General features: G+C 38.1%; 2 protein-coding genes across 3 annotated transcripts in view; one reads left to right on the forward strand and one right to left on the reverse strand.

The window, feature by feature from the left end:
• CSPP1 (centrosome and spindle pole associated protein 1) overlaps positions 1-2,259 on the reverse strand; it is a 381,696-nt gene extending 379,437 nt beyond the window's left edge. The window contains exon 1 of the mRNA XM_087864846.1: positions 2,108-2,259. The gene's annotated coding sequence lies outside the window, so the exon portion shown is untranslated. The remainder of the gene's footprint in view (positions 1-2,107) is intronic.
• On the forward strand, positions 1,712-20,298 carry COPS5 (COP9 signalosome subunit 5). 2 transcript variants are annotated; one of them, XM_045788987.2, is made up of 9 exons: positions 1,712-1,943; positions 3,988-4,183; positions 6,637-6,871; positions 7,829-7,957; positions 8,619-8,684; positions 9,210-9,295; positions 14,115-14,226; positions 17,979-18,127; positions 20,059-20,298. In XM_045788987.2, exons 1-9 carry the CDS (start codon positions 1,727-1,729, stop codon positions 20,141-20,143), a joined length of 1,275 nt encoding a protein of 424 aa, XP_045644943.2. In that variant the 5' UTR covers positions 1,712-1,726; the 3' UTR covers positions 20,144-20,298. The 2 variants fall into 2 exon arrangements, with proteins under 2 accessions (XP_045644943.2, XP_045644942.1); XM_045788986.2 differs by lacking the exon at positions 1,712-1,943 and having other exon boundaries at positions 4,057-4,377.
• Positions 20,299-24,993: the final 4,695 nt, after the last annotated feature.

Consider the following 24,993-nt stretch of genomic DNA (forward strand, 5'->3'; position numbering starts at 1 on the left):
CCTTCCGACTATGGAAGCATAAGAAACAGAAAATACTCCCCTCTCTCAGGAGAGCATTATTCAGATGCTAGGGGGATAGAAAGTGTAAGATATGGACCCTGCCCTCCGATTTAGAAAGATAATGCCCCATGTCACATGGCTACATCTGACCAGACCTGGCGTTAGAGAATGACGTGAAATACCCATAAAGGATCCAGTATGATGAAAGCAATCTGAAGAAAACAATTTGTATATGTCTGGAATTCAGAAAAGAATCCAGGACCAGAGGGGGGGGGGTTCAATAGGCTTTTAAAATGACCATTACAGCTTTAGGAGAAAAGTGCTTTGAAAAAGAAACCCTAGAGTGGGAGAACAGGGCTGAGGACGAATAGCAGAGAACGATAGCATATGTCCCTAGGATGCAGGAAGGAGCCTATGAAGAGTCTGAGAAGAAAGAGAAGGGAGGAGGTGAACCAGAACAAGGTTTCTCATTTCCCATCCATCCAAAGATCTTTCCACCAAATGAAAAGTACTTAATCTTTTTGTCCTGGCAGTGACATCCACATGATCAATTTGCTTCCATGGGCACACCCAAATTCTGACAAATCCCTCTAAATGTTGCTAACAAGTAACTGGGGGGGGGGGGGAGAGGAAGGTTGAGGGTTAGGATACAGATAGAGTGAATATATAAAAGCACGATTAAGTCCTTTAGCAACTTACATCATTAATAGCGATGAACAAAGGTAGCATAAATTAGATGGCTTTTGGCTTATGCAAAATTGCCAGAACATTTGCTCAAACACCTTTGCCTCCCATTCAGTATAGCAGTGGGAACGCGAGTCATAATGACGTTAAAAGAATAATCTGAAATCTGCTCCAAGTTTGTAATAAATCACATTTATGTGAGAACTTCATTTGAGTAAAAATGCCCTGAAACCATCCTGTTTCGATTTATACTATTTAAAACCACCTGCTCCCTTTCGGAAGGTCATCTGTACGCAGGAGACCTAAAATTTCATCGCTGGGGAGGATTTTCAGCAGCCATTTAACCGCCCAAGTACCCGTCCTTCTAGTGAGAATAAGCAGAAAGCAAGTTCTCACTGGTTTCAGTGGGATTCCTTCTTGCTTGTCAACATGACATGCCACTCTTTCATATAAAATAGAACCTTTCTGTGGATATATGGCTTTTTACGAACCTATATTGATTGTATTAGGTTCTTGGCATTTTCCGAGGTGTTTGGAAACTAAGTGTTGGTTTGCTTCCCAGAAATGAAGGTAAACTTTTGAATCCAATAATCTGAGAGCCAACTTCTCTCAAGAAATGGGTACCACTGCTAACTAACACTGAAAATTGGATCCCAATCCCAGATAATCCTAAAACGAAGGCAATTAGGAGAGATTCGAGCTCAAGGAAAACAAGGTATTGACAACACCAACTTCACACGGCTGTAGTGATTAAATAAATTTCACTTGCTTTGCAAAGCGCGGAGAACCGCGCCGAGCGCACTCAATAAACGTTAACTTTTAACCAGCACCGAGTAAAGGAAAAGCGCTCCAGGAGGCTTAGCCCAGCAACGGACAGCCGGCTGTTGGGTAGGGAAGGCACGCGGGAGCTGTGGGTGGCGGCCCCCTTAGGAAGCGTCAACGCGTAGTCAGGCAACCGGGTCTCCACAGCACCCAAGGCGGCTGTGGCTGCCGGGGCCCCAGAGTCCAGACCGCGTAAGCGGGGCACCGCCCCCGAGCCACCATGCAGCAGCTAGACCCCTGGAGCCCGCGTCCCCGGGAACCACGCACCGCCCCCAGCCGAACTGCTGTGAGACCCCGACCAGGATCCTATACCTCGGATACCGCCCCCAGCCCTGAAGCCCCGAGACCCCGACCTCAACCCTGTAACTCGGGCACCGCCCCTAGCCCGGCGTCCTCGAGACCTCACCCGACAGAGAACCCTCGCTCTCCCAAACGCCGTAAGTCCGGCTCCGCGGCCAGCGTGGCCGCCGAGAGACCTCCACCCCAGGGAGCCCCTGCCCCCGCCCCGGGGCCGCGAACCCAATCCTGGGACACCACCTCCCCCCACCCCCGACCACACCCCGCCAGGCCCGCTTCCCACCAGTGGTTGACTAACGCTTACTCAAGAGAACGGGCTTGCGTTGGGGAAGACGCAGAGCGCCCTAGAGAAGCTCGTCGCGGGCCGAAGAAGGGGCGAGGGCCGCCCAGCTAGGGAACACTGTCACAAGCCTACCGGCCGCGGCTCCGCCTCTTAAGCCGAGCCCTCCGCCCGCCCTTACCCAACGGCTGAACGCGGCCCCGCCCCCACTACGACCGCGGGGGTAGGGTCGCGTGGTCGGGGCGCCTCCTGTCGTTCCGGAGGCCGCAAAGCAGACTCGCCTACAAGTAGGCGGGGTACTCGGCCAGCTGGTCTTAGTGGGAGCTGTTAAGCCATGGGAAATTCTTCCCAAGCTAAATCGATTTTAGCCCCTCCAAACCTTCCAAGCCCCAGCCGGCGTGGAAAGAAAAAAGGGTAGGAGTGACAGAGAAAAAGTGTTGGCATACCTCTCCTGCGTATTTCTCCTCTTCTAGGAGTCTGGTCAACGTTTTGTCCTGGGTTTTTATTAGTAATTTCAACATACTCGTTTCACTCCAATACTGAGCGGCCGTGTGCCACCAGTAGAAAAGAGAATCATTTATCCTAATTACTTTGTAAGAGGGTTTTAAAAACAAATTTTCTTCAAATGGAAGTTAATGTCAAAACTGCAGGCAGGGCTGTGGATTCGATAATTCTAATGTTTTTAACTACTTGCCATACACCGTACTAGGAATAGAGGACACAACTCAGAGCAGTTGTCCTGAACTCTAAAGCTTACAGTGAAAAGAAAAAATTCCAAGAAAACAAATACATTATTACAATGCTATGTAACAGTTATAGAAGCACCTACAGCCATTTAGAGACACCTGAAAGGAATCATTACTGGAGAGCGGAGGAAGTCAAGAAAGACTTCATGGTAGAGATCACTGAGCTGTGTTTTTAAAGATTAATTTGAGCTCCCAGGCAAAAACAAAACAACACAACCACCAGGGAAGAATATTTTAGGCAATGCTGACCACATATCCAAAATTTCAGGGTGGTTAAAGATGAAGCTGGAGAGGTGAGCTGTGATACTATTCTATCCCCCACCCAGGCCACCCCCCTCAAAAATTATTCAACATCTATGTTAGGTGTTAGGGGTAAAACAAGGAACACAGAACTGGTTCCTAGGCTTTGGTGGTTAGAATCTAGTGTGGAGTTGGGGAATGGAGGGGAAGGAAAAACACCTAAAACAAGCGAATAAGCGAAATAATTAAACATTGCACTAACTGTTGGTAGAAAACAAGTTGCTGAGATTAATTCGGCCTCGGGGACAGGAAGAGGTTTCAGAGGTATGCTGAAGACTAAACCGAAAACTAATTTTAAGAATTGGGTACTGGTCATTTCAGAACACTAATAGCTAATATAGATGTTAATTTTTACAAACACGACAAAAGACACGATCGTAGCCTCCCACGAGTTTCCACAGCTTCCTTGGAATGTCAAAGAACTTTCCTCTAGAGAAGCATTTAGCGCCAAACCATGAAGAGGCCACAGAATTTCACGCCATGTGCAGTGACTCATCTGGAAGTAAATGAGGATACCATTTTTATCTTGGTCTCAACCAGCATCTTGAACTACGTATATCTCAAGTTTCTCACAGACATCCTTATTTTTTAGGCTTTCAGCAAACATTTTATTTAAGGTACCTACATCCACAAAAAAACACGTTTTTTTCCCCCATCACAGCCTAAGGATCTACCCATTTTTAATATGGCGGAGGCAGAGCCTGCGCAGTACGAACAAAGAGGACCGGTTCCAGTTTCTGGCATAACGTTAACATGCCCTTCTTCCGGTGCGGAAGGCTATACCATTCTCATACCCAATCATTGTGTTTGTCTTAATTCACACATATAATTTTCTACGATAACATGTTCTCATTTCAGCCACAAGAAGATTCCTCTGTCTCTATTATGTAACCGCTGTTTATACGGTGGCATCCCGGAAGCACTCCCGCCATCCCCGAATGGTCTGTACCGACTTCACCTCCGGTTCTAGGTGTCATGGCTGCCTCGAGAGACTAGTACGAGTTTGCACCTGTGGTGGGAAGGGTCCGAAGCCCACCCCCGGGAACCTAGCGAGGTAAAGTTGCGTCTTGGTTGTGGACGCGACAACTTCTCCGATTCCTCGGCGATGGCGGCGTCCGGGAGTGGTATGGCTCAGAAAACCTGGGAATTGGCCAACAACATGCAGGAAGCCCAGAGTATCGATGAAATCTACAAATACGACAAGAAACAGCAGCAAGAAATACTGGCGGCGAAGCCCTGGACTAAGGAGTGAGGAGGTCCCTGGCGAGACGCAGGGGAGGGAAGGGGCGGCGGGAGTTAGGACACCCAGGGGGAATGGGAGTTTGCAGAGGGTGGAGAGTTTGTTTTCATGGGCAGGGAGACTATGCGCCTGAGAAATTTTGGTTCTTTTGTCTCCTTAAGTAGAGGTAAAGCCCCTCTCCTGGGGCTTGTTTCGACTCCCCTTTCTGTCTCTTTAACCAGTTTGCCTCCAGAGGATGTAAGAGGAAAAGGACAAGTGATTATCATTTCTCAATATCTGTATTGTCATATATATGCCACACACCCTGCCTTAAGCCTTGTGTCGATTTACACCTTGCTAGGACCTTCAGCTTATCTCAGACTGGAGACTGCACCTGTCTTCAAAAACTAAGTCAGCCCAGGGGTCTCTAAAATAACTATGAGCCATCTTTAAGAGATCTATAACCGATTGTTGATTGCTGATAACTGTTTCAGAAACATCGAGGCTCCACCCAGTCTCCCAAAACGTTACTCCACCAGTTCTCATGAGCTAGAAATTTTACCAATAGAGTTTAAAGCTCTTTGCTACTTAGCAAAAGCCCTGTGCCTTTGGGAATAATGACAAGTCAAAGATTCTTTACCCACAGCATTTACCCTTTCCTGAAAGCAGATTGTGTTAGGGAGAAAGTAAAAAGAACATAGTCAAATGGAGAGGTAGAAAAGACCGCAGTGGTCAACATAAGACCATTCTTCCATTTTTTTGTTTTTACAAGGCAAACTCTGTAAGTATTCAGATTCAGCATGTTTATCAAGTACTTAATATGGGCTGAGCGCTGAGCTAGGAATTTCCATATGTTACTTGATCTGCATGACAACCCAGTACTCTATTTTCATTCCTTTTTTGCAAATAAGAAAACAAGTAAATATAAGTAACTTATTTCATGATCATACTGAGGCAGTGAACTCTTAAGTGAATAATAGACTGGCATTCAAACCTCACAACTGTCACTAGTTAGTTGACTGACCTTAGGAAGTTTATGTATCTTCATTTTTCATCTGTAAAAAGGAATTAAGACCTACCTATTGGTAATGTCATTAAGATTAGATAATATATCAAAAAGGGCCTACAATGTATGTAATGGGAGCACAATAACTATCTTTTTTTTTTTCTTTTTTCCTAGTAAATGAAGGAGCCAAGATTTTAATTCATGTCTTGACTCCTAAGACCAGGTCTCCATATTTTTCAGTTGTGACTGAAATCTGTGGGCAGACATCTTAAAAAGGCTTCTCAGGAAAAAAAAAGGGGGGGGGGTTGCTTCTCAGAGACATTGACTGACCACGTTATTAAAAACTGCTTGTCTGCTTACCTCTATAACAAATTATGCATTTAAGTTTGCTGTAGCGTATTAAATATGTGAAAACCATCTGCTTGCCTTATTGTCTGATTGTGGCTCTAATTATATTCATCCTAGCTGTCTTGGGATGCATCAGTGAGATGGAAAATGTAATTTTATTCAAGAGTAGTTTAGTCACATCTACATATGACAAACTTTGAAACACGGTCAAAGCAGAACTAAAGATATTAGAGCTACATTTTCAATTTTGAGGCTAATAGCACAGAAGGAAACAACACACTATTCTTTGAGAGTACTTATAAAAGATGGGTTAAGGCTAATAACAGCTAGCACTTACAAAGTTTTAGTATGTGTCAGGCAGTAAACTAAGCATTTTATATACATTATTTCACTTACTTTATTTCCTCCTAACAACGAATCTGTGAAATAATGCTATTTACAGATGAGGAAACTAAGGCACAGACATGAAGTGGTTGTCTCTAGGCTACAGCTAGCATGACAGGGCAAAGACTTAAACCTAAGCACATGGGTGTCAGAGCCCACATTTGGAACCCTTAGGCGAGAAAGTTAGGCTGGAGAATCTTTAGGCACAACCATCCAACTAGAGTTGGAATCAGAGCTTTGGTGATTCCAAAATTAGTGGAGAAAAAGCCTATTGAACTGGTCTTGTAATTTCTTTCTACTTGAATAGCATATTTTAAAAAATTATTTCATACTTTTCCCTTCCTCTAAAAGGAAATACTTTGCAGGATCCTGACATGTTTATCATTTCCAAACCCTGCAAGAACTGTACTTCCTTTTTCTTTTCCACATTCTACACTCTTTCTCCCTTTCCCATCGCTATAAATTCCTTCAGTATTTATTTGTTATCTTTATAAAAACTGTCTTTGAAATTGTGTTTTATATGTTAATTATACTGTGCTTTTTTTTGTAGTCACCATTACTTCAAGTACTGCAAAATCTCAGCTTTGGCTCTACTGAAAATGGTGATGCATGCCAGATCAGGAGGCAACTTGGAAGTGATGGGCTTAATGCTGGGAAAGGTGGATGGTGAAACCATGATCATTATGGACAGTTTTGCTTTGCCTGTAGAGGGCACTGAGACCCGAGTAAATGCTCAGGCTGCTGCATATGAGTATATGGCTGCATATATAGAAAACGCTAAACAGGTAAAAATGTTCCTTAAAGTTCAGTAACTCTAAGTTAAGGGTCTCGTGGTAACTCTGGAGTTTCTAAACTTAGAACTATCCTCTTTACATAAAGTTTATATTTTATTTTCAATTTCTATGTAAAATGTGTAAAAGGTTAGCATAGATTTTTTTTTTAATAAATTCTCATACTCAAGAGAGTAAATCTTTAAAGTTTTCATCATAAGAAAAAAAGTTGTACCTAATGTTGGGTGATGGATGTTAACTACATTTCTTGTGGTGATCATTTTGCAAGATATACATATACCTAATCATTATGGTTTACACCTGAACTAATACAATGTTACACATCCATTATATCTCAATAAAATTTTTTTTTTTATTCTCACACTCAGTATCAGATGTATGTTAAAATCCTAAAATTTGGAAACAACCTAAATGTTCCTGAGTATAAAACTGACTAAATAGATTATGTGTATCCATACGATGAACTGCAAGCCAGGCTTTCAGAAAAATAAAAATTAAGAAGTAGTTATCTATATATTTTATTTACTTGGAACAAACCCCACAGTATTGTGTTGAGTTGAAAAAGCGGAGTATAGAGCACTATATATGTTATGCCATTGTGTGTGTTTCTCTTAATCTATATGCAAAGAATATGTCTGCAAGATAGGTATATAAGCAACAGTTATAGTGGTTAACATCTGGGCTGAGAACCTGGATAGTTGAGGGAAACAAGGTAGGAAGCATACTGAATAACCTTACTGTACTTGTATCTTATTAATTTTATGCCTAAAGTTTCAGGTATTCTGCTTTGGGTATTACCTATTCAAAATAATCTTTTCTTAACCTGAAAGCAGCATATGCTATCCACTATTCTGCATGCTTTCATTTTACCATAATGCTATGTAAGCAGACAAATGACAAGTGTCTCTAAGATTAAACAGAATCCTCAGTCTTCTTTGCCCTCTTCATTAGGTTGGCCGCCTTGAAAATGCAATTGGCTGGTATCACAGCCATCCTGGCTATGGCTGCTGGCTTTCTGGGATTGATGTTAGTACTCAGATGCTCAATCAGCAGTTCCAGGAACCATTTGTAGCAGTAGTAGTAAGTATTTTTGCAACTAGTCTTAAGTTCTTCATGAAGATTTATTAAAGCAAGTATACAGAGAAATAAAAACTAGAACAATCTGGTGTCATTAGGATTGAATCTGAATTCCACTTCTTTGAAGCTGGGACTTTGAACAAGTTACTTAACCTCTCTGCAACTCTTTCACCACCCTGTAAGATGAGAGTGATCACAGCACCTATGTCTCAGTTCCCTGCACATAGTAGACATTCAGTAATGTTGACTGAATTGAGTAAGTCAGAAATTGCTAGAGCAGCTCTTGCTATGCTCAGAATGTTTTAGATGCAATCTGGGTTACTACGAGAAAGGTAGAAATTGTTCATCTAGTAAAAGAAAACTTTTGAAAAAGAAATGAGCACATCTTCAGATAGCATTCTTAAATAGTAGAATAACTAGATCTAATTTCTAAGTTAACTATGAGAATACTATACTTACCCATTTTATTCAACTTTTATGTTACTTGGTTTGGTTATTTTTTTTCCAATTATTTTTTCCTATTATTTGGTTATTTTAATCAGTGTGTATGTGCATGCATTCGTAGTGTTATATATACATATATATTTCTAAGTTTAACATTTAAACAAATGGAAGTATATAACAGTTTTGTAACCAGCAGATATTAAATATATCTTTCTTGTAGATTGACCCAACAAGAACAATATCTGCAGGGAAAGTGAATCTTGGAGCCTTCAGGACCTACCCAAAGGTAATTTTTAAAATTCGAAGTCCTTATAATTTTTAAATGATTTATTTTTAAACTCATGTTATGGTTAATATCTTGTTTTGTCCTAAAATAATTTGATAATATTTACAAAATAGCAGTCAACCAACACAAATTGTCTTTAGGAAAAGACAACACATTTGTGCTATATATTGCTAAGAAAGCAGTTTTCATTTGTTAGTATCTGTGTGCCCCTGGCATTCTGACAGGTACTAGACAACAAGCTAAATAAATCTGTTTCCTTCCCCACAATCTGGAATAGGTATTAGCATATGTGTACATCCCCTAAGGACAAGAAAAATGAATCTAAAAACCAGACCCAACCATCAGCCATCAAACGGGGCTGAGGGAGAGTATAAGCAATATACTTTTTTTTACTGGAATGTTTAAGTTCAGTATGTGGATCCCCAGAATTAATGTTTCTATAAATGGAAAGCTGCATAGAAAGTATGCTTTTTCTGTGTGTGTGTGTGTGTGTTTTAATCTTCTGTTTTCTTCATTTTTGTTGAGGGCTACAAACCCCCTGATGAAGGACCTTCTGAGTACCAGACTATCCCACTTAATAAAATAGAAGACTTTGGTGTACATTGCAAACAGTAAGTAATTTTAAAATATAAAATACCACAGTCATCATAAGAAACGTTATCCAGGCCCCTAATTTTACAGATGAGAATAAAGGTTCAGATAAAATGCATTTCATAAGCCCTTTTAAAATTGTAGTAAGAATATAAAAGTTAGGATAATGTTTGAATTTTTTATTAATAATTGTTCAACCTGTTATTTGCCTTTCACACAACTATAAATATGTCAACGTACAAGATACTTGGCGCATTAATGAAATTAATAATTGGAAGAAGTTGTATTCAGGGCCAGCTTGACGCTAGCATGTCTGCAAGCTCTCAAAGTACCCAAGTTCCATTTATTTATTTATTCATTCATTCATTCATTCATTCATTTATGAATGAGAGCGCACAGGTGGGGCGGGGGAGACTGAAGCAGAGGGAGAAGCAGATCCCCCCACCAAGCAGGGAGCCCAACACAGGGCTCTGTCCCAGGACCCCAAGATCATGACCTGAGCTGAAGGCAGCCATTTAACCGACTGAGCCACCCAGGCGTCCCTCAAGTCCCATTTAGTAAAACTTTATCCTAAACATTTTCACTTCAAAATGAAGCAGCCATACTAAAACCAATGAATTATATACTTCTTTAAAATAGTGAATGTTAAGGTATATGAATTACGTCTCAAGTTTTAAAAGTATTAAAGAAACTAATGAAAACAGTTTTCTCCTTCTGAATATATCTTGCCACATCACATTGACCCACCCACCACATTCTGGAGCCTGAACCAAAGTACTAGCCTTCTAATTAGTCTTCCAGCTTTTTCTGTTCACCCCTTTAAAGGTCTTTTGTCATCCAAATTGGTTCTGTTAAAATGTAAGTCAGATCGCATTCCTCCTTCTCCAGGATAATTTCCTGTATCACCAAAAATACTATCCATAATCCTTACAATGGACTACACAGCCCTTTGTGATCTGGCCCTTACTACCTCTGAGCTCATCTATCACTAAACCTTTGCTCTCTCCAGACCAGCCATAGTGGCCTCCTTATGGTTGTCAGATGTGCCAGGCAGCTGCCTGGGGGCTTTTGCATTTGCTGTTGCCTCTGCTGTGAAAAATTGTTCCTGATTTCCACGTGGCTTACTAACTACTTCAGTCATGGAGTATCTGTTTAAGGGTCACCTAAATAGAATGTTCACCAGTCACCCTGTGTAAAATAACACCTTCCAGTCAGTCACTGTGTTTCAGTTTCCCTGCTTTATTTTTCTTCTTAGCACTTACTACTATCTGATATGTTTTGCTTCCTAGTTATTGACCCCGTTAGAATGTGAACTTCATGACAATAGACTTAATTCACTGCTGTATGCTAACATTTAAATCAGACGTGGCACATAGAAGGATGGGCCTCCCCCCCTCCAAAAAAAGTTACCTAAATGGTTATCTAGGGTCCCCATTTCTCCATACCTCCTATCCAGACTTCTAGGAATACCTTGACTACCCATGTGCTACTACTGCTCTTACTTTTCTGTTCAGAAATTCTTAGAAAATTCTAGAATTTCTAAAATTGAGTTTTAAAATATATCAGTCATCCCTGACATACTTCTGGGGGGGGAAAAAAGATTTTTTTTTTATTTTTCAGTTGGAGACTTGGAATTAAATCTCATAATTTGCCATATTGGAAAAAATTAAAAAAAAAAAAAATTTAAACCATACCAGTTTGAGAGAATTGCTCTTAACCATGGAAACATCTTTGCTGTGATACTTTCTCAGAGTAATAGTCAATTTTTTTTCATTTATATTGAGTTATAGCAGTAGAAAAAGCTTATACCTTTAATTAATATCTACACTACTTTCTTCACTACCAACAGCAGCTTTTGAAACAAGACTGAGGCAGTCTGTGCATTCTGTATCCCAACAAACCTACATTTTCTGTTTTACTGAAATACGAGCCCATCAGAGAAGAATGCCACTTTCTAGCTATCTGCATTGCTAGAGCCTAGAATTTTGAACCTAGAATTGCTTGGATATTCAAAGATGTTCTCTTAGGATCATTTCCTAAATAAGAGAGAGCGAACTCTTTCATAGGGCAAATAAGGGGCTTAATTTATTTTTGTTTTAAAATCTTTAATGAAACATAGTGCCAGGTTGGAAGAGCAGGGGTTTGGGGCAGGCTGCTTATAGATCCATTTCCTAAATTATTTGATGATGAGGTATTATGTGCAGTTTATGTTGGTCTTTTTTCTTTCCTACCTTAAATCGCACAACATATTGCACACCCAAAGTCTGTTTAAAACATAGAATATAATGTAGATGTTAAATATTTATAACTTTGAAGAACCTTAGTGAAAACAGGACACAAAGTGTTTTGTTTTTTTTAAGTTAGCTTGTATGTTGTCAGTGTTATGCAGGAACTTGATTTAAAGAGTAAAATAGTTCTATGAAACTTATTATGAAAAACAACAATTTTGTACCATTCCCTTTCCCATCCCCTAGAGGCAGTCACTTAAACTATTATAATTATTCCTGTAAGTATTTACCCATATCTTCAATCAACATGCTGATAGTGCTACTTCTTGATTTTCAGTTCTAGGCAGTATCTATTATTGACTTCCCGTACAGAAGATGAGGATTTAGCTCCACAAGTAATTTTGAATGTTCTTCTTGTTTTCAACTCTGCTACTGAGATTTGCAGCTAATCACTACATATTAGACAAAAAATTTCATTGCATCAACCTATGGAATTAAAACAGTAATTACATTAAGGTGATCCATAAATTTTCAAACATAAACTCTATTCTAGAACCTCGTTTGAGTTTCCTTATTTTCCATCCTTTTTAAATCCAAATATCTATTGCTATATTCACCCTGTCATCTCTTTTTTCCTCCAGTATCAGAGATACAACCCCCTCCTTTCTAAAGCTGACCTTCCTACTTGAGCCCCTCATCCCCTCCCTGTACTTAACTCCCTTACTCCTGGGAACTCACTTCTTAAATACTCTCTTAAATGTCTATGGTCTGCATGTAAAAATAAAACTGTGAGGTTTGTGATAATAAATACAACTTTTCATATCCTTTCTCTGCCTCTTACTAGCTATGTGGCTTTGCGTATTTTCTCCCTAAACGTTTCTTTGTCTATAGACTGGAAGTAATAAATGCTTTCTATGTATGGTTATAGGAAAGACTAAATGAGAATATATGTAAAGCACCCAGGACATAATAGGTGCTCAAGAAATACGCTGTTCCACTTCCACATTTCATTAGCCATGTCCTGTCCATCTTCAGATCTGCATAGGTATCTTAATCTTGAAAAGATCCTCACTTAATTCTGATGTCCTTAAATTCTTATTCTTTTTTATTTCTTCACTCACTCCTGAATTGAATCAACAAGTATTTCTTATTGTGTCCACATGTCTTAATCTTTTGCACCACTAACCTGCGTCTGAGCCTTTCTTCCCATCTGTTGCCCTGCAATAGTATCCTTTGTGGTCTCTCTACCTACGGTTTCTCTGAAACACATCCTATCACAAGCCAGTTTTCTTAAAACACCTCTTTGGCCCTATCATTGCTCTGCCCAAACATTTTCCATGAGTCCCTACTACCTAGAAGATAAAGTTTAAATTTATTTTTTTAGGTTTTTATTAAGTTCCAGTTAGTTAACACCGTGTAATACTAGTTCCAGGTGTATAATACAGTGATTCAATATTTCCATACAACACCTTGTGCGCTCCTTAATCCCCATCACCTATATAACCCGTCCCCCCACCCATGAAGTTTAAATTTCATAACTTTTATGTAGTATATTCTACCAAGTAGACCCCAACAAAGCTTTCTAGGTTTCCATCACATAATTATTCTGCTTTTGCTTAACTGTCCAGACAAAGTGATTTACTTACTATTCCTTTCATGACTTTCCTGTTTATGAGTCAGTGCTCCCTGCCTGATGCCCTCCTTGCTGTCAACATATGCACACCATAGACTCATGTAAGGGTTACTTCTCAGTCCTGCCTTCTCCCTGGGGCTTCTCAGGCAATTCTGTCTACACTGAGAGTACTCATTATCTCTAACATTTAATAGGTAAGTGATTAATTTTATTATATGCACTATAGCATCACTTACTGTTATTCAGTATATATCATTATATTTAATTTTTTGTGGATTCATACCACATCTCCCCTGTAAATAGTAATAAGCTCCTTAAGGTAAAAAAGTCCCTTGTATTTCTTTGCATCTACTAATGTACAACACCTAGTGAGATATTTAAATATTTATTACTTTAAAAATACATGTTTTTCATACATTTAAGCAAATATTTCTTGCACTCACTGATTATAAATTAGGCACCTTTGGAAGCATTATTTTTTTTTAGGTACTCTAAGACTTCTACTTTAAGGTTTGCTTTCCAAAAAAGCAATAGGTCCTAATTAGGGGATTAGAAAGGGAGAAATGGGAAATCCACATGTCATTTTCAGTATTTTTAAAAGCCTATCAAAAAGTATCATTGACTCTAGAGAGGCAGTTCATTAAGTTTATGTTCTATTGGCTAGAATTTATGAACTTGATAACATGCATAAACACACGTCATTCAGAAGTTCTGACTGATTGTTGGTAAGTTTGGGGAATTTCTGGGCTCTACAGTGAAGAAATATAACACAAGAAAGTTTAGTTAACAGAAGATTTGTAACCACACCTCTGAAGCGTAAGGAAAACGTGGTTACCTATTGTTGTTCTATAGGACTAAAAACTAAAATGTAACTATTTGGGTATAAAATGTAATTCACTTAAATTTAGCCATAACCTTTATATGATACAGATGATTTTTTTTTTTTTTACTTACCAAATTTGTCCTTTCATTTCATAGATATTATGCCTTAGAAGTCTCATATTTCAAATCCTCATTGGATCGGAAATTGCTTGAGCTTTTGTGGAATAAATACTGGGTGAATACACTGAGTTCCTCTAGTTTGCTTACTGTAAGTACTATCTTTCCAGGGGATACATTTGAATTTTATCTAAGCTACATAAATTGTTTAATATCTGAAACTCTTTTTCATGGAAAGGCTATACTTGACTTTGCCAAGACACCAGGGCTAGGCTCAGATTCTGCACATGACCAGAGCTGGATGGGATACTAGGCTAAGCCAACATCTGTGTCATGTACCCTTGAGACTAAGTCCAAGTGACAAATATAAGTGGCCAGATGAAGGTGAAATCTGCCCCTGCCTTGAAGAGACTTACAAAGAGAAAAATACAAATAGTGTTTTTTGTTGTATCAGGTGTCGCAGGTAGGCCCCAGTTACAAGTGACAGGAGACCCAACCAAAATGGCCTAAACAAAAAAGAGAATCTTTTAACCTCCAAAGCCCAGTAGGGCTTACTTCAGGCATAGCAAGTTTGCACTAAAACAGTATTATGAGGTCTTGGTCTTTCTGTCTCAGCTTTGATTTCATATCAGTTGGCTTCAGCTTTGGGCTTCGTTAAAAACAAGATGGCAGGGGTGACTGGGTTGCGCCTGCGATTTAAGTGTCCGACTCTTGGTTCTGGCTCAGGCCCTGATCTCAGGGTCATGAAATTGAAGCCCATGTCAGGCTCTGTGCTCAGCGCAGAGTCTGCTTGGGATTCTTTCTCCCTCTCCCTCTGCCCCTCCCGCTCATGCTGTCTCTAAAATAAATAAATAAATTTTTTTAAAAACAGGGGTGGAGGGGAGGAAAAGAAAACAAGATGGCAGCATTAACTTCAGGCCTCCCAGCCTCTCATTTTCACATTCAAAAGAGAAGATCAAGATACACATACTCACGCATAACTCCAGACAAAACCTGTGTCTGAGCTTTGTTTAGGTCACATGCCCATCTTTAAACCTGCTCTGGGCCAAGGGAATGAACCACGGCTGTGCCAGGGCAGTACTTCACTGCTGGGCTGGGGTAGAAAAAACTTTCAGGTGCACATGGACTAAGAATTAGGAAGGGTTGTCCCCAGAAGGAAATCAGAGTATCATTAACCTTAAAGTAGGAGATGCTGGGCAGCAAAAAATAAGATAAAATAAATCACTGGATTTTTGCCAATATATCATTAAAACCTAACATACTTAGAAGGTTGTTTATTTTACAAGCTTCTATCTAAAGCTTAGTCAGGAACAGTTGCTTTTTTTTCTTTTTTTTTTTTTTTAAGTCTGCCATCTCACATAGTACAGAATAGCATAATGATTAGAACCACAAAATTTGGTATAAGAGAAACTCAGTCCAGAAACAACTCTGGCACTTTAGCTATGTGTGACCTTCAGAAAGTTATTCTGGGTTCAGTGATAACAGTTACTACATCATTAAGTACCATGAGAATTAAATGAAATTTTCTATAGAAATCAGTTAACAAAGTGCCTGGCATATAATAAAGCCTCAGTAAGTTATTATTTTTTGTTTGGTTCATTTGTTCATAGGAAAAGGCCTCACTTGAGCATATCTTCTATGATTTTTTTTTTTTTTAAGATTTTATTTAGAGGAGAGAGAGCCTGAGCAGGGGCAGAGGGAGAGAGACAATCCCAAGCAGACTCCCTGCTGAGCATGGAGCCCAACAGAGGGCTCAATCCCACGACCCTGAGATCCTGACCCAAGCTGAAACCAAAAGTCGGACACTTAACTGACTGAGCCACCCGGGCAACCCTTTCTATGATTTTAAATAGAGTTCTGACAGCCCTTCTGTTCTTATTTTGTAACCTCAACCATCAGAAGTAGCAAATTAGAAGGAAGGAAAGTGATCATTATAGCAAACATTTATTAAGTGCTTCCTTTGTGCCATATGCTGCTAAATGCTTTGTATGAGTTGTTTCCTTAGAGGCAAGTGTACTAATGAGAACCAGAAGTGACACATGATGGCAGAGGAAGAAAACACTAAGACCAGAGCAGTCTGAACCTTTGTGTAAAGGCAAACAACTCTACCTACTCAGCCTTTGGCTATCCCTATATTCCAGCACTGCATATATTGAAGACATTAATAATCAAGAAGAGATTAAATTATATTTTCTTGTTTTTTGTGGTTGTATATATGGTACATCGTAGCATTTTAAGAAAAAATTTATAGGGCTCCTGAGTGGCTCAGTCAGTTAAGTATATGCCTTCGGCTCAAGTCACGATCCCGGGGTCCTGGGATCAAGCCCCTCGTTGGGCTTCCTGCTCAGCAGGGAATCTGCTTCTCCTTCTCTTTCTCTGTCCCTCCCCCCTGTCATTCTCTTTTTCTCTCAAATAAACCAAAGAAGTCTTAAAAATTAAAAAACGGAAAGAAAAGTTATATAAATGTATGTTCAATCCATCTCTTTCTCCAGCTAAAGCATATAACCTAAAAGCTACCAGGAAAAAGTTATTTTCTGATTTAAGAAATTAGTTCCCTATTCATTCTTTGTGTTTTTAAAATGTAATTGATGTCATTTTATTTCATTTTAATAGTATAACTGTTCCTGCCATCCTACATTTTTATGGCTTGAGCTAAATCTTCCAAATGTGGTCTACAAACCTTAAGCTTTTCTTCAGATCTATAGAGGGGGAAATGTCTGGTGTCCTAAACCGTTTAGATCCAGACAAAGTGATAATTGCATCTTTAAAAAATATCATCAATCTATAAAATCATTGGAAGAGCTGGTAACATTGTAAAGGGCGCTCTGTAGTGTAGTGTAATGTTTGGTGGTTGAACTGCAGATCACGTACGCTGTCTTACAGACTGAGTAAGTAGAGTAATGTACTTGTTACCAAGTCGTTTATTTAATTGTCACTCTCTTCTTTGAAGATAAGGGAAAGAAATGGAACATATATTTCATAACTCATCTTAATGAAAAGTTGTTTTGTATTTTAGATTATAACATTTTTTAAAAGACAACCCATAAAAATGCTTAAGGTTTAATGCTTAAATATACATAGGTAACTGTTAGTTTTCTTTTTAAAAAGAAAGAAATATTAAGGGACAAAATGGTATATGTAGTATTCCAGCTTAACAAATGTTAGGTTTTTGTGCAAGCATATAGCAATACTCTAAAATATAACTGTGGTCATAGCTAGGTGGATTATAGGTGTTTCTTTTCCTCTTTATTTTGCTTGCTTGCTCTACATTTTCCAGATTGTCTGTAATACCTATTAACTTTATAATCAGAAAACCTAAGACAAATGTTATTTTTAAAAAATTGTTAACTATTAAATGCTGAAATTTCAACAAGAACAGATAACAAAATTAGCTAACAAAATTTAAGCCTTTACCAGCTGCCATGGACAGTCCTAAGAGCTTTATATGCTTTACTCTGTATACATTACTTAACTTAGTCTTCACAATAACCTTAATATAGAAATTATCACTGTCCTCTCCTCCATTTTCAGAAGACGACTTAAAGGCACAGAAAGGTAAGGGAGTTTTCCCATGGCCTCCCAGCTAATCTGCAGCAGGGCCAAACCTGAGACTCAGGCCTGTGTACTTCATAGCCTCTCATAATAACAAATATTAGATTTAATGACTCAAAAAGAATTCCAAATTTAATCTTGAAATTCTAAAGGGGGGAAAACTCTACACTTGAGCTGCTTGAACTTTGGAGTCAGTTTTTACAAGTAAATTTTATTTCTTTTGATCAGCGACTATCAAACTTATATTTCATGGTGGAATTCTTTGTAAATGTAATGTTCTAAATAGAAAAAAATTTACATTAAAATATATATATGCACACACACACTGACACAATACTATTTTCCCTACAGAATGCAGACTATACCACTGGTCAGGTCTTTGATTTGTCTGAAAAATTAGAACAGTCAGAAGCCCAGCTGGGACGAGGGAGTTTCATGTTGGGTTTAGAAACACATGACAGAAAGTCAGAAGACAAACTTGCCAAAGCTACAAGAGACAGGTAAGAACAAATCTATTCCTGCCCCTAGCTAGTTCTTTTTGGTTCAAAATTTGCACATTATAATAGGATTCATATTCCTTATGTTTCAACTTACTTACAACTTAGAATGTTACCTGAATGTTAATTTCTTGGGACCTTAAGAGTTGTCAAATGCAAATTTTAGCTAAAACATTAAAGGCTTAAAGATCTGGGTAATGTAATGAAAAACACCCAGTCATCTTTTCTAGATCTAGCTAGAAAGTGTACTAAAGAAAACTAATCCATCACTGAATCTTTAAAAAAAAAAAAAATCCTGCAAAAGGACAAAAGGACATCCAGATCTATTCTAACGTAATCATCTTTTGAGGGATTATGTTGGGATTTCTTAAATTCATCAAATTTCACATTTTTATGAAGTTCTAAACCCCTAAATATCAGAGAAATGATTCCACTCTCTTATTTTTCTGAAATTATCCTTAATACAGTAATTTAGTATCCCAAATTTCACTACCAAGAATGTATTAAGAACAAACTTGGAATGTGTTCCCTGATAACTTATGAAATAATCAGGTGGCGCTTCAAATGCATAGACGATTGGGAAGATTACCTAAATAGCATGGACTTTCACAAAAGTTTGAACTTAAATGTGATAATTTGGGGCAGAGAGTAAGGGAAAACTATGTTGACATCTATATAAACTGATACCTTGGTATCCATCTTAAGAAAAACCAGACTGGTCAATAGAAAAGAAAAGGGAGAAGGGAAGGAAAAGTGTGTTAGGAGCAGAAGCCATCTTGGGTTAAATTATCTTATTCTTTTCCATGAGTTTTTAGAAGGTATAGAGCTAGTAGCCTTTCTTCAGTATTAGGTCTTATTTTTGGTACCTGTATTCAGTGTATGTTTTTGCTCATCTATCTTTATATTGTTTGTGATTTATAATTTTATCTACATTTACAGCTCAGTTCCTTAGCAAGCAAAAATTCCACAATGGTACTATCTCCAATTATATAAGAAGAAAAGTAGGGAGGACAAAAGTAGTAGTACACAAGTAGAGAATTTTCCTTTTTTGGGTAACTTTATAAGAACTGTATATCTTCTAAATATTTGGAGGTTTTATTGTTTTTTGCTTTTTATTTTTTATCAGTTCTAAAATCTAAGTCCTTCACCCACTGACTTTGACCTTTAATTGTTTGAAGGATGTTTGATTATTTCTGAAAAAAATCATAGGACTCTTTAAAATCTCTTTTTTAATAATTCTAAGTAATAAACAATAAGGAATAAGATTTTAATGTAATATCAGAATCAGTCTATAATGATGAATAATATATAATTTCAGTTACCTTCCAAAATAGAATTTTTCTCAAAATTGTTGATAAGTAACAAAAACTCTTATGAATTTATATCAAATTTTATACTGTTCTCTTGTGATGGTTCTAATGAGTATAGTTGACTCTTGAACAAAATGGGTTTGAACTGCATGGATCCACTTATACATGGGTTTTTTTTCCTATAAATACAGTACAGTAATGTAAATATAGATTTTCTTAACACTTTTCTCTAGCTTAGTTTATTATATGAATACAGTATATAATACATGTAATATACAAAATATGTGTTAACAGTTTATGTTATTATGAAGCTTCCCATTAACACCAGGCTATTAGTAGTTAAGTTTTGGGGAAGTCAAAAGTTCTATGTGAATTTTTAACTGTGTGGAAGATTTGGTACCTCTAACTCCCACGTTCTTCAAGGGTCAACTCTAATGAAGTGGTTAAAAGACATGCAGAAGGCTAAAAATCACAAGAGTAAACTGTAAATTGTGGTTTGTAGAGTATCAATAGAACTGAAAATCATTATTGGGGGTACAAGGAGGGGAATGGGAGGAGGGAACTTATATGTTCAAAACAGTTTTCAGTTCTTATAACATTATGTGATGTGTTTTTTCTTTCCAGCTGTAAAACTACCATAGAAGCTATCCATGGATTGATGTCTCAGGTTATTAAGGATAAACTGTTTAATCAAATTAACATCTCTTAAACGATCACTAAGTAGTACTTTTGACTGAAAGCCAGTATGAGAAAAATACTCAAGTAACACTTTAAAACCAGTTACCAAAAATCTGATTAGAGGTATAAGGTGCTCTGAATTGTCCTGAATATTAACATCGTGTAATAAAACTCTTTAAAATGAAATTGTTCTTTCGTTATTGTGTGGGAGCAGTTACATTGTTTTCTAGTATCCTTTAATGTTCTTGAATTTAAGAGAAAGAAATACTTACCGGATCCTTTCTATTTTTTAAAAAGTCTTGCCTATCTAAATCGAAGAATTTCAGCACTTCACCTGCCATACTCATTATCAGAGCCACTTTTCAATTTGCCTATACCTTCTTTTGGTAGTCCACTAGTAAAAATATAATTTAACATAACATTTTTATGTTCTTATGAAATGTTAACCATATCACACCTTAAGTTTGTTCCTGAAAACTAAATAACTTAAGACAGAGCCTAACATAGGTTATCTAGTCATTCAAATATTTACCAAGCACCTTTACTGAATAGGCCAAATTTTACTCTGCAGATATTCTGAACAAGATAGACAACGCCACCGTTCTGTCCTCACAGAACCTACCATGGAGGCTAAAGCTAGGTTAACAAGAACCTATGTGTACTAGTATGAAGGGAGAAATAGTGTGCTGGGAAACTCAATGAAACCTCAATGAAACAATTCATTACCTGAACACTTACACCAGGGAGGAGTTGCCCAGGTAGGCTTCCTGAAAGAAGTGACCTAACATAAAGCTGATATTTGAAAGATAGGACTAGCCAGAAAAACATAATGGGAATGCAAGTTTATAAGCAGAGAGTACAGCAACGTGTAGAAAGCCAGAGGTAGAGAGCAACAACCTGGTACCTTCAAGAACTGTTATTCAGTTAGACCTGAGAATGTCCAATCAGACATGAGAAGTAGCAAAAGACGACTTTATTTTTTTTTTTTTAAGATTTTATTTATTTATTCGACAGAGATAGAGACAGCCAGCGAGAGAGGGAACACAAGCAGAGGGAGTGGAAGAGGAAGAAGCAGGCTCATAGTGGAGGAGCCTGATGTGGGGCTCGATCCCATAACTCCAGGATCATGCCCTGAGCCGAAGGCAGACGCTTAACCGCTGTACCACCCAGGCGCCCCCAAAAGATGACTAATAGATAAGATGAGGGTAGATCCTGCAGAGGCACTTTGGACTTTATCCTAATAGCAACGCAGAGTTAAGAGTTTGTTTTAAAGATTTTTATTTATTTATTTGACAGCAAGAGAGGGAACATAACCAAGGGGAGTGGGAGAGGGAGAAGCAGGCTTCCCACTGAGCAGGGAGCCCGATGCGGAGCTTGATCCCAGGACCCTGAGATCATGACCTGAGCCAAAGGCAGAGGCTCAACCGACTGAGCCAGCCAGGTGCCCCAGAGTTAAGAGTTTTAAACAGCAGAAATGTACCAGATTGATGTTGCTAAGAGCACTGTTAAGAGATCTGGGGTGAGGGCTGGCTGAAAGCAAATGAAATGACTTGTGGAAAATAAAACAGTGAAAAGACAAGACAAATCATGGAAACATCAAATATAAAAATCAGCAGAGGAAGAGGAGACCACAGGACCAGAGAAGAAACTTTTAAGAAGTAATTTACCAGTGATTTGACATGCTGTCAAGACATCAAGGAAAATAAAGCCTAAAAGCTTTCCATTAGATTTAGCAATGAGGTGGTCTTTGGTAAGATGAGGAAGCCCATTAACGTTAGTATCCAAATACATTCGTGGACAGTTGATGATATATTAGTATTTTGGTCTCGTTTTGTAACCATTGAATTTTTTTTTTTTAAGTAACCTCTACACCCAGTGTGGGGCCCAAGCTGATGTCTCTGAGATCAAGAATCCTGCTTTACCAACTGAGCCAGCCAGGAGCCCCTCATTTTGTAACTATTTAAATAAAAGTCACCCCCAATTTCAGATGGTTCAAACTCACCTCCACTTTTTTGCCCTTTTAAAAAAAATGACTGCCCCCAATAAACAGCCAAAATCTATTTACTGCCATAGTCTTTTCAGCAACACCTTTAGGAACACGGACAAGCTTGTTGAGGTTTCATTCACAGACAGGATCAAGTGGTTTAAGTTGTTGACATGAAAGAGTAAGGAGCCATTGGAGTCACCATGAAAACATACTAGCAGTTTTCATTCTAAGACTTAAATATAGTTATCCACATTTGACATTCATTACCTAAACAATTAAGACACCTTGGTGTGATGGAAAATGTCTATAATAACAACAGAATTACTGGGAAAAGAAAGTGTTTCAGTCCTAACTTCACTGGACTGGTTTTGAGAAGTCTCCATGTTTCAGTAATGATGCATTGATTGGAGGTAACACACATATATACATAACAGTTGCTTAAAGAATAAAAATTTGTTGGCTCACCTCACTCCAGAGTCCAGAGTCATACTTGGTTTAGGCTCAGCTGGATTGGCTTCCTGTTACATTTCTCAGCTCTGCCCTCCACATGTTGGCCTAAATCTAAAGCTGTATTCCCCCCAAACTGGCTGTGCACCACACCATCCAGTTAGGGCTAAAGAGCTGTCAGATTAAGGTTCAAACTTCACAGTGGTCTAATGGATTACGAGCCCACCCCCGAGATTATACATAGGGACTGGTTTAGACCAATGAAGGGCCATGCCTCGAGGTAGGAATGGGGTCAATAATCCCCAAAATGCATAACTACTACACACTAAGGTTAAATGGACACTAGAGAAACAATCAGTAATGTCCCCTCTACTCAGTGGTGTAGGCCAGGCAAAAATGACTCAGGAGCATTTGCATTTTGTTGTACATGTACTTGGTTAAGCAAGATCCTTTATGAATATTTTTAAAGTATTAAATTGTATTGTCATGATCACTTTTGGCCTAAATGCTCCCATTTATATTAATGAGCTTTTAGGAAATCAGGGATCAATTGCAGCCATCATTCAGAAACTAAGTTGTGAACTGGGGTTGTCTTTTCCTGCAAAGTATTATCTTAGAGTCTTGAGCTATTCAGGAGCCAAAAAGAGCATTTTCCAAGTAAAGTGTGTTTTTTGTTCAGTTTCAATTTTTTTTTCAGAAATAATTTCTCAAGCTCTTTGGTGATAATATACAGGAAATGTCACTTGTCATCAAAAACTTAATCCCAGTGTCCAAATAAGACTGAAGCCAGAAGCACAGGCTGGAGCAGCGATAAAGAAGTCAGTGCATGTGGAATGGGGATTGGGACCCATTAAGGGTACATACAGAAAGATCTCAGAATCAAGGGTTTTACAAGTTTTCCAGATTGTTTTAGTATCTCAAGGTCTGTTCCAAACAATTCAACAGTACTTTCTATGTATATTATTGAGAATGTATGCATTACTACCATTTTTGGTTACACTGTCCAGTTATGGACTAAGTACTTCATTCTCCAGGTTTTATTTATTGACTAACAATAAAACACCACACAAGTTGTTATTTTGAAATCAGCAGTACTACCAAGAACAAAGAACCAACAGGAAGAGAAACCACTTGTGCTCTGTTTGTTTCTGAATTTGGAAAATAAGCTCCGAGACCAAACATCATGTACTCCACTTGAGAGATCAAGTCTGAAGATTGTTGTCACAAATTAGTATGATTACCTGGTATTCAGGATTTTGAAAAATCACTGCATTGCACAATATAATAATAAACTGCCCAACAGTGCAACCATATTGAAAATAAACACAGACGAGCAAGAACATAAGTAACTATACAATGAATCACAGAAACTGGGAGTTGGAGTGCTGCATAGTGCAGAGGTTCAGAGTTTCCAAAAACCATTCTCTGAGTGATGAGGTACAGATGCGTAAGTCATGCATGCAGAGAGGAGTTCATTTATATTGCTAAGTCTGCACTGTATCCACATGTAGCTGAATAAACTGAACTGAACAGAGACTGCTGAATTTCCAAGGTTTCTTTCCATATTTCTGGATTGTTTTAACTATAAACACCAAAGACATCAGTGAGCAATGTGGGAGCAAGGGATGTTTGGTTTGGTGTTTTTATGTTTTTTGGGGTTTTGGGGTTTTTTTTTTGGAAGACAGGAAACTATACTACACAAAATGACAGCTCCTATTTTTACTCATCCTTACAATATAAAATAAGTAAAAAATGATTATGTTCAAGTTATGAGGTATTTATTTCATTCACTGTTTAATAAGTGATGTATCTATGTAATTGTGTTTGCAAAGTATTCGTTAGAAAATTGAAAATCTAATTGTGTATTCCCTTGTTTTGTCCTGCTTTCAATACAAGTTCCAACAGCAAATAAATTTACCTTCTTGGGGCAAAAATGCTAGTTTAAGGATTTCAACTAACTTCTTCTGAGGTAATCAGTCTGTAAGTTTCTAAAGATTTCTAAACCATTTATCCAAATATTAGTGGAAGAAATAACATCTATCTTCGTAAATACAAAGTTATCCACTTATTTTAGAAAACTAGTAACACAAAGTTCAAGTCAACTATAACCAAACTGGCATATTTAAACTTTTGATCTCAGAAGTCAGAATATTACAAAAATAAAATAAGGAACTCTGTCATTTGGGGTCAAATTTGGGAGGAAATAGCTAAAATCATAGCTTGATAACTAGCACCAATGATTAATTGCTTTTTCAACATGTGGATTATCTTGGTGCCAAAAATTATGGAACAATTGCCTAACAAATTGGAAAGTCCCTGATGTCTGTACTCATATTTTCTTTGGATTATACTAAGCAATTATGCTAAACTTGCTAATGACTGAGTGAAATGGTATTGTGCCTTGGGGCACATTTTGATGAACTACAGTTGTACTTTTCATAACCTAA

Source organism: Ursus americanus, chromosome 9 (genome assembly GCF_024610735.1).
Source record: "Ursus americanus isolate L20-20 chromosome 9, mUrsAme1.1.p, whole genome shotgun sequence".
Lineage (NCBI taxonomy): Eukaryota > Metazoa > Chordata > Mammalia > Carnivora > Ursidae > Ursus > Ursus americanus.